General features: G+C 47.1%; 1 protein-coding gene across 1 annotated transcript in view; it reads right to left on the bottom strand.

Moving 5' to 3' along the window:
• Positions 1 to 2,080: 2,080 nt before the first annotated feature.
• Positions 2,081 to 9,825, bottom strand: part of dhx9 (DEAH (Asp-Glu-Ala-His) box helicase 9) — a 22,026-nt gene continuing 14,281 nt past the window's right edge. The window contains 13 exon segments of the mRNA XM_065953467.1: positions 2,081 to 2,499; positions 2,909 to 3,109; positions 3,417 to 3,532; positions 4,573 to 4,802; positions 4,885 to 5,012; positions 5,178 to 5,339; positions 5,442 to 5,553; positions 5,626 to 5,786; positions 7,330 to 7,482; positions 7,595 to 7,668; positions 8,442 to 8,536; positions 8,774 to 8,987; positions 9,080 to 9,177. Of these exon segments, the coding sequence (XP_065809539.1) occupies positions 2,238 to 2,499; positions 2,909 to 3,109; positions 3,417 to 3,532; positions 4,573 to 4,802; positions 4,885 to 5,012; positions 5,178 to 5,339; positions 5,442 to 5,553; positions 5,626 to 5,786; positions 7,330 to 7,482; positions 7,595 to 7,668; positions 8,442 to 8,536; positions 8,774 to 8,987; positions 9,080 to 9,177 (2,006 nt within the window). The 3' untranslated portion in view covers positions 2,081 to 2,237.

Raw genomic sequence — 9,825 nt, 5'->3', positions numbered from 1 at the left:
TTTGTTCAACAGGTCTAAAGCTGTTAGGTCAGTTTGAGATAAGACGAGTCACATCAAAGGCATCCCCTGCCGTGTTAATTAACTCGGCAGACGGCTGTCTTCCTGGGATTGTTTATGCTGAAAGTTATTCACACGTATCCAAGTGGTCTGGTTCACCAAGGTAGATTAAAGGCTTATTGCAAAAAGGTTTGTTTTTACGACGTCCTGTCCTTCACATTCCGATGCCAAGTCTCTTTGAAACAGTTAATCAAATGAATGGCTTTTGTTATCAGCAAACAGGAAGAGTGGGGTTTTCATTTGTGTCCTGTGAGTTTGGGCTCACTTCGGGTCAATACGTTACACTGGGCTGGGTTTAGTGTGGGTTTTTTGAGCAGAGGGGTGACCCGAGCTTGCTTGAATGAGGTGGGGAACACACCCGTTGACAGAGAGGAGTTGATGATATGCTTAAGTGCAGCATTAAGCGCAGAGGAAATGGTCTGCAGGAGGCTTGATGGTATTGGGTCCAGAGGACAGGTGGTGGGCTGAGAGTCTAGCACAAGCTTAGAGACTTCATCCTAGTCAGAGAGGAGAATGAGTCGAGTGAGGCACTTTTGGTTGGTGCCTTTGGGCTGAGTTGGTCAGGCTCAGAAAACTGGTTACTGATGGTTGCAACCTTTTCAGTAAAATACGAGGCAAACATGTCTGGTGTGAACAGATCGGAGGGTGGAGGAGGAGGTGGTTGAAGCAGTGAGTTAAAAGCAGAAAACATTGTTCTTGTATCTGTGGCATTGCATATCTTGTTCTGATAATATGTTGTCTTGGACGTTTTCAGGCTGGAGGAGAATGCGACAAGGTTGTTGGTATAAAGTTGTCATTTTTATTGTTCTGAACTTTTGTGTGTGCAAGTTCTAGTGCTAGCCCTTAGTAGGCCTACAGTGTGGCTGCCAGCAGTCAATAATAAATAATATTCTTTTTATGAATCAATTTGCCTCTTGCATGAAATGTGTGTAGAAATAGGCCTACAGTATATTTTAACGTCTACCATAATGGTGGTACTTGGAGAGCCAAATATTTTCAGAGGTGGTACGTAGTCTAAAAAGTTTGAGAACCACTGAACTACCTGATCCAGACTAGATGATCCTGGCAAAGTGTGTGTGTGTGTGTGTGTGTGTGTGTGTGTGTGTGTGTGTGTGTGTGTGTGTGTGTGTGTGTGTGTGTGTGTAGATGAAGAAATATATAAATGTTAATTTGATGCAGAATTAAACACTGTGGTTTAATCAGTTCTTCAGCAGTATTTTCCACAGATGGTCAATTTTTGGTCGACTTTGCAGAGACTGTTTTCGGTCACAGTTCATGTCTTTGGGGTTAATTTGTAGATAGCAGAGTGTTCTGTTTCCGCTTGGTTGTTTACTCCAGGCGTAAATGTTTATAATATCCTGTCCTCCAGAGCCTGTCTGAGAGGGAGACTTAAATCATTGATCAGTTCCTTTGTTTCTTGGTAAAAAGTAACCAAGATGTCATCCACAGTCCTGAGTCCTGCAGAAAGAGAGGTTGTGAAACGTGGCTGCTAATATCAGCTACACCGAAGATCAAAATCCTGTCGAGTGTCCGTTTGAGGCTGGCTCCAGGAACTGGCTCCCGGGCTAGAGCCAGACTTCATTGGAGAGATTATATATCCTGTCTGGCTGAGTAACATTAAATTCCAATAGTAAATCGTTACTAATCACATTTTTGAAATTCCATTATTTTGCATTAAACAATACAATCAGTCAGGCTTTTATTTTGAAGGTTTGTCCTGTCTTTAGCTGAGAGTACTTTACTTGCTGTGTGCTTTTATTTTGAAATAAAGTTAGGTACTTCCTGTACATGGAAGGTTAGGACAGGAAGTTAAGCACAGAAACAGGAAGTGGTTAGGGATCCCAAAGTGAGGTCAAACAGCTCAAAGGAACGATAACAAAGACTGAACTCAGTCGAAGAAGAGTCACACTCAGAGAAATGAAAAACGAGCGGACCTGATGTGCAACTGAAATATACCGATGGTTTTGAGGAGCAGGATTTGTCCACAACGCGTCAACAAAAACGTAAATAAACTTTCATCCAGTAAATGTTGGAATCCGTTTCAGAACTCAAAGATTTTTTTTATTCATATCTTCAAAACATTTCACAGATCAAAAAGTCACAACATCAAAATCAACATCAGAGAGATCAGAAACAGCTGAGGACAAACAGGAAACATGTACAGTCAAGACGCCTGACCTTTAATAACTTCCTCTGTACCCTCCCCCTCCTCTGTACCCTCCTCCCCCTCTGTACCCTCCTCCCCCTCCGTATCCTCCTCCTCCATAACCTCCTCTGTAACCTCCCCCTCCTCCCCCTCTGTATCCTCCCCCTCCCCTATACCCTCCTCCACCTCCATATCCTCCCCCTCCCCTGTAACCTCCCCCTCCTCTGTATCCTCCTCCTCCACCTCCTCCTCCGTCAAAGCGTCCCATCTTTGGAGGTCGAGGTCCGTCTCCCATCCTGAGGAAGAGACGATCGTTAAAACATTTTCTTTCTTAAAGGCAGAGTCAGTATCCTGTCTCCTTCAAAATAAAATACAGACTTCTCCTAAAGTGAAGCTGCTCCATTGTCCTTTCAAAATAAAATACATGTGTGGTGGTGACTGTGTCTGCAGAGACTCTGTCCTCTGACTGGATTTTACTGTTCTGCTTTGTTCTGGTTGACTCGGGACGTTTCTGGGCGGAGCTGGTGTGTTTCCTCCAGCCAATGACAGCGCAGCAGGTGAGTTTAGGAGTGGATACAATTCAGTGATTGTCATTGACAGTGTGTGTGTGTGTGTGTGTGTGTGTGTGTGTGTGTGTGTGTGTGTGTGAGTGTGTGTGTGCGTGAGTGCGTGCGTGCGTGCGTGCGTGCGTGCGTGCGTGCGTACCTCTGGTTGTTGCTCATCATGTTGAGTCCGGCTGCAGACGGTTTGGACACGTGTCTGATCAGGTTCAGGAGTCTCTGGTTGCCCTGGTCCATCTGTCGGATGAATTCAGGATCTTTGGTCACCTCGACCACCAGAGCCTCCAGACCGGCCCGCAGAGCCGCCACGCCACCCGCCACCTCGTGAGGGATCCTCAGCTTGATCCTGCACGCATTGATGTGAAAGGTCACCGCCCACTTCCTGTGAAACTTTTTCTGCATCCCCAGAGAGAAGCTGAACTACGACAACCCGCTTTTCTGTCCTCTGCAGGGACGTCCCCCACAAACCAGGAACCTTAGGAGGGTCTGAATCAAGTTACAGGGACGCCATTGTACCCCCAGAGGGTTCCTGCACCTCAACTGAGAACATCTGAACATTAAATATCTTTAATATGGAACCATCAAACATCCCATATCCTCGCGTGGAACTCTTCTAAATTCATGAAATCAAAATGTCGGCAGTGTTCTCTCACCAGTCGTCCAGCTCCACGATGTCTCCGTTGGAGCTGATCTTCTTGCAGGCGAACAGCAGCAGCTGCAGCGGACTGACCAGAGTCATCCCTTTAGCCGAGATCGCCCGGGTCCGGATCTGAAGCACGCACAAAACAACAAAGCTCAACGTGAACAGAGGCACCATACAACGTCTGCACAGCATCCATTCAAACATCCTTCAGTCCATCTGTTTGTTTGAGGAGAGAAACAGGAAACGTCTACCCGTGTCTTTTTCTAAGCGCCAGAGTCTTTTTTTAAATTGTCTTCAATGAGGAGAGAGCGTTCTCAGCAGAAAGACGCCGCCTGGAGAAAATGCGCAGCGCCCAGCGTCTTCTCTTCCAAGGCGCTCAAGTTGTAAATCTTTTAACTTTTCAGAAAGGTGCTGATGTCACCGTCTCTCTTTTCTAAATGTTTGATATTCCCCGTAGTTTTGTCTCCTACAGATCGTGTCTTGTACCCTCATCCTCCTCGCTCCGTGTCTGATCGGGGAATAAACGATCTCAAATATAAAACATGCAGTAAAAAGTAACGAAGCAGAGTCGGTCATACAGCGAGCGTTATCAACAGACTGTTGTCATGGAAACAGGATGGACGTGCAGCGTTTTTCTTCTCAGTGCACAAACGCTCCCGAGCGCACAGCCAGCGCTTATTCTGCCCGGAAAAAAGACTAAAATGATCACTTCAAGAAAAAAAGACAAGAAGACTTGTTCCAGTTAGAAATGTTGTCCAGGAGCAGCCGCTCATTTAAACACTCCATTAAGTGTTAAAACACAGAACTTAAAGGTCCAATCAGTGAGCTGTGTAGAGAGTGAGATGATAAAGGTATCTTACTCTCTGATCATTAAGGAAACATGCTGTGTTGAAGTGCTGGCTTCTCTGACAACAATGCAGCAGCCAGTATGTCCTCCTTCTAACTTTAGATTCTGGTCCTGAATGCTCTGGATTTGTTTGGACCAGAGAAGGTAGGTGCTTTTAAGGCGACCCCCCACACGGCCGTTTTGGACGCCCCTCGGTTTGCCAGATGTGAGATGATTTGTTCATGAAGGTTCTTGGAGAAGCGTCTTAAGATTGTTTTTTTAATAAATATAATAAATGTTGATGTCATGAATGTTGAAACGGAGAGAAAGAGAGGCTGACCTTCTCGCTGAAGACAAAGAAGGGGGACGGGTAGGTCATGTCGTGGCTGCTGAACGGACAGTTGACGGAGGACTTGTGGATGAGGGCGTTGCGCCCCTCGGTGGTCAGGATCTTTCTCTTCTCTTTGTGGTAGCAGACGTTGGGGTAGGAGCCGAAGGTCAGCAGGGACACCACCACGTCGAGGTTGTTGTCCGGTCCGACCGTGTTGAACATCTGAGTCATGAGACTCTCTGGCAGGACGCAGAAATAAACACGACGTGAAGAAAAGTCGGACCTGAACGTTTATGTGACTTCAGCGGTGCGTTCAGGTACCTTCAGGGAATCCAGCGTTCACCAGGATCTCCTTCAGCTGCACTTTGGCCTCCCAGGTCATCCTCAGAGTCGACATGTTGAGACGTTTGTGCTCACAGAAACGTGTTTCTGCGTCCTCGCCGTTAATCCTGAGCAACATCAAGAAGTCAGGGTTATTGCTTGTTGCTGCTCTTCAGAACATTTATCTCTTTAAGGTAACTCTGTAAAAATCAGCAGCTCAATGTGACGACAAAATAAAACAAATACTGAAGTGCATAACCAGTGACTGAGTTTAAGCCCCGCCCCCTCCTCACCTGACATCGTCCCAGGCCTGGAACACGGACAGCAGAGCGACGTGGTCGGAGAACCGGCTACCTGAAAAGTTTCTGTGGACGAAGCCGAGACGTTTCCCCTCACTGATGAACGGCTCCTGGAAACAGGTGGCGGCGGAGATGGTGCACATTGCGTCTCCAACACTAGAGGGCGCCAGAGGGGAGTTGAGTTGTTAAAGTGAGACAGGAAACAGGAGGTCATGTGACTCGTCTGAACAGAGGAGGAGAAAAGAAGAAGAAACTGACTGGAAGATGCAGCCCATGATCATCATCTTCCCCAGACGAGGCTCGATGGGCAGGCGGGCCAGAATCCGGCCCAGAGGGGTCAGCTCCTCGTTAGAGTCCAGCGCATCCAGCTCTGAAACGTTCATTTTTACTAGCACGCCATCGAAATTTAAAATGATGTTATCAAGACAACCATGCTGCGTACCTTTCAGGGTGTGTTCGGCCTCGATGACGGCGTCCAGCGGCGGCGGCTCGATGGCCTTGGACAGGAAGTGTCCGATGGCGCCGAGTCTCAGCAGCTTTATGCTCAGGGCGACTTCATGCAGCGGAGTCCTGAAGATCTCTGGGGTCATGTGAGTCTCCAGCCTGAACACACCAGAACATAACGGTCACATAGGAACGACTTTATATTCTATGACACCACCATTGTAGCACACAACAACAACAACGAGGCGGCCTACAGAGAGGAGGTCCAATCATTCTCTGTGTGGTGTGAAAACAACAACCTGCACCTCAACACAAAGAAAACCAAGGAAATAATAATCTACTACAGGAAAAAAATAAAAAACACTCCACACTAGTGTTGGGCCACGCAGGCTTAAGACAGTCAAACAATGGACTTGGGCCTGCACCTCTGTGAGAAGCCTCATTTCAGTTATTCACTGAGATCACAAAGAGGCCTAAAGGACTCTTAATCCCAGAATCCCCTGCAATACTTCACACCTACGTGTGAAGAAAGGGGGGGACCGGAACCTCTCTCTTCTCATTGGAGGGGACCTGAGGTAGACCCCCCATGGAGCAGGCCAGGCTACAAAACTCCAAGACTTCCATTGTTCTTTCTCTTTCCACGCGCTGACTTCTGGTGCTCGGAGACACAAGCTCACCTTCTGTTTCCTGCAACCATCTTCCTTTGTTTTAAGTTTTGGCGCGCAGGTAATCCGCGGCCGGCAGTGTTCTGAATTCCGAGCTCAGATTGTCCAGTGAACGCATCTCAGTTTCTCGGAGAGCGTCAGACTATAACAGATTATCAGAAAGATAACAGTCTTATTCCGTCCTGCAACAAAAGGACATCAAAGGACATCTTTCCACTCGATGGAGAACCAACGAAGCCGCTCTCGCCGTAAGGGACCCTCGCCGCCATCAGACGCCTCTGCACCAGGACGGACAGAAGATCTGTTCCATCGCCGGACTCTTTTCCTTTCACCAATCGCGGACAAAGCGATTCACAAGTGAGGCTTAATTAGGTCTGGGCAGAATTAGCTTTAGAGAGTGTTTTTAACAATTGTTGATCGAAGCAGAAACTGTAATTTTTATCTTTGTTGGACCTGCGTCCTGAGTTTGAACTGTTTAAAACGCTTGTTGTTTCGGACCGCTGCGTCCTATATGTGTTTAGTGTAACAGCGTTATAACCGGGTATTACTCTTCTGATCAGAAAGGCCAGTGTAAGCTGTATTAACTTGAATTCGGCTATTGGTTTGTTTCTGTGAATGAAGGGAATTACTCCGAGTTGTGGCGCGGGAGTCGGACTGTGATCCGGCCTCTTCAGGCACGCATTTCTCTCTTTCTTTTCTCCTCCCCCTTTCACTAACGCACACAGACACACGCAGACACACACACACATATTCCCGTGTAGACGCACATCTGGAGACTAGTCCTACTCACCCACTACCGGGTAATGAATTGTTTTACACACTGAAAAGTTGCACGCAAACTCCTACTCCTCAACCCATAAACCTCACCCCCCCAAACAAGACGGGAATACAATGTGCAAAAATGACTTAACTGCTGCTAACAATAAAGATTCTATCTATCAAAGGAGGGGGCAGGATGTGGTATTGTGTGTGTGTGTGTGTGTGTGTGTGTGTGTGTGTGTGTGTGTGTGTGTGCAGGTGGTACAAACAGGTCTGACCTCTCGAAGCGGGCGTGGCTGCAGAGGTGGAAACAGAACCCGGGTCGCACTCTGCCGGCTCGACCTTTCCTCTGCTCCAGGTTGGTCTTGGAGGCCCAGACGGTGGCGTAGTTGGTCATATTGTTGTGCGAGGTGAACAGCTTCACTTTCTGCCTGTCGGGACAAAAAAAAAACACAAACAGTCAGAACAGTTCTCATCTTTGAGCAGAGTCCTAAACCAGGAACCGCACCAAAGCCAGGACCGTGACAGCCCGACAAGACTCACTTGCAGGAGTCGATGACGTAGACGACGTCGTTGATGGTGATGCTCGTCTCCGCGATGTTAGTGGACAGAATCACCTGCAGATCAAACGTTGACTTTAATATCAGATCAACATGAAACAGCTCAAAGGAACGGTAACACAGGTCAATGTGTGATGTCATAAGGTCAATGTGTGATGTGATAAGGTGGATATTACTTTGGACTTGTCAGCTGAGCTGTCTGAGAGTTTGTTAAAGTGAAATGAGACATTCAAAGATGCAGCAGTGTCCTTCTTTTACATCACTGAGACTACAGGGAGACACTGAGGACGAGTATCTACGGTGCGCTCTATTTTATTCTAAATCCACTTCACTATGTTCCTCTAACTCTAACATGTGTCTCTAGTCCGTCTACAAACCCCCCAATCATGAGAAAAGTCCATCCTCTCCGTCTTTAACCTGCTCCACTTTTCAGAAAATGTGTGCTCAAACAGGCCGTTTGGAGATTTTCCCTTCATGACATCACAAAGGGCAGTAGCCCCTCCCCCAGGTGGGTGACACTCCCACAGCTAGGTGTTTGTTCTGCCCTCTGAGTCTGCCTTCTCACCGTAAACAATAGGACATGGAGCGAGAAAGACCGAGTACACCCAAGCCCTTCCAGAGAGGGGGCGTGGTCAGACACAGCTCATTTACATATTTAAAGGTACAGATACAGAAACAGCCTGTTTACCTTCTTCAAGATCAACAAATCACTGATTTGCATTTTGTCAAATTAGTCATTCAGACCCCTAAATATGTAAAAAATAGAAGGTGCACATCCCTTGAAACAAACAGTTATTGTTGTTATTTTTCTGTCCTGCAGCGTCTCTGACCTTCGTGATGCTTTCAGGAACCGGTTCAAAAACCCTCCTCTGCTCCTCGCGGGGGATCTGAGAGTGGAGCGGCAGGATGCGGTACCGGTTACTTCCTGGAAATGCAAATACGGAGAGACAATAGAAAACAACCTTCCATCAAATCATGACGTGACACAGAACTTCTCTCGCTCTGTGCGACGCTCTGATTGATCAACATTTAGCGAGACTGGTTTGACGAGTCAATAAGTGAACACAGAGCAGCTAGTTGGAGAGAGACAACATAATCAAACACTAACCTATGATATATACTGTATATATATAGATATAAGATCAGTCTAGTGACGTTGTACCGAAGTGCGGGTTGGTCTCCAGGTGTCTCTGCATGGAGCAGATGAGGTTCCAGCCGGGCAGGAAGATGAGCACGGCTCCGGCCACCTTTAGCGTCTCGATGTACTTGAGGAGAGCCTCCACCAGCTCAAAAGACGTCTCCTTCTCGTTAATCTGAGCCATCGAACGCTTCGTCTCCGCCGTGTACTCCGGCCCACAGATCATGTTACAGTTTGTCTGCCAAGGTGAGAAAACAAAAAAAAAAACAGGATCTTACAGTCGTGATAATTGTTTCGTATTCAGCCTCACTGAGCTGCAGGAAAACTTACATCCTCCTCTCCTCCGTCCTCGTCTTTCTCTTTTTTCTTGCGGTCCATCGGAGGAGGGATGAAGTTGGTCATCTGGATGCAATCCTCCAGGAAGTACTCTGAAACATACAGAAATGTTCTAAATGCAGAAAAGTGCTTTGGCTCAAACGCCTCTTCAGTCTCAGGCTTTGTTAACTTCCTTGCAGCGGGAGACTCTTCTCTGTGTGGTTCAGAGAATAATCTGGTTTGAAAGACTACTGAAGAGATCATTGTGGGCTAGATGCTGTGTGCCACAAAAACACCCAGGACACAGTCTGATTGTACCCCTACCATCTGCAAAGAGGTATCGCATGGAAAGCTGGACTAACAGACTGAGGAACAGCTTCTGTCCCCGAGCTTTATGTCTTATAGAGTGACTTTAGGGAAAAACAGTACTGAATGCTCTGGATTTGTTTGGACCAGAGAAGGTAGGCGCTTTTAAGACACCCCCCCACACGACCGTTTTGGACGCCCCTCGGTTTGCCAGATATGAGAGCAGTTATCAGGTCAACAGGTGTTGCAGCGATGGAAGCGGGTCAAGAGAAGTGGTTCAGATAGAAGTGATTGTACCCGACCTAAAAAGCCTCTGCATGTTTCTAATAAGCTCCACGAGCAGAAACGTGCTCAAACTAGGATCAATATTGGAGATGCTTTTGAAAAATGGAGAGAGGTTAGAACACAGAAAGGTTTACAGACCCATGCAGAGCTGGATAAACACTGAAGCTTCA

This window comes from Labrus bergylta, chromosome 4, assembly GCF_963930695.1.
Source record: "Labrus bergylta chromosome 4, fLabBer1.1, whole genome shotgun sequence".
NCBI lineage: Eukaryota > Metazoa > Chordata > Actinopteri > Labriformes > Labridae > Labrus > Labrus bergylta.
This window is presented reverse-complemented; position numbering and strand designations above follow the sequence as displayed.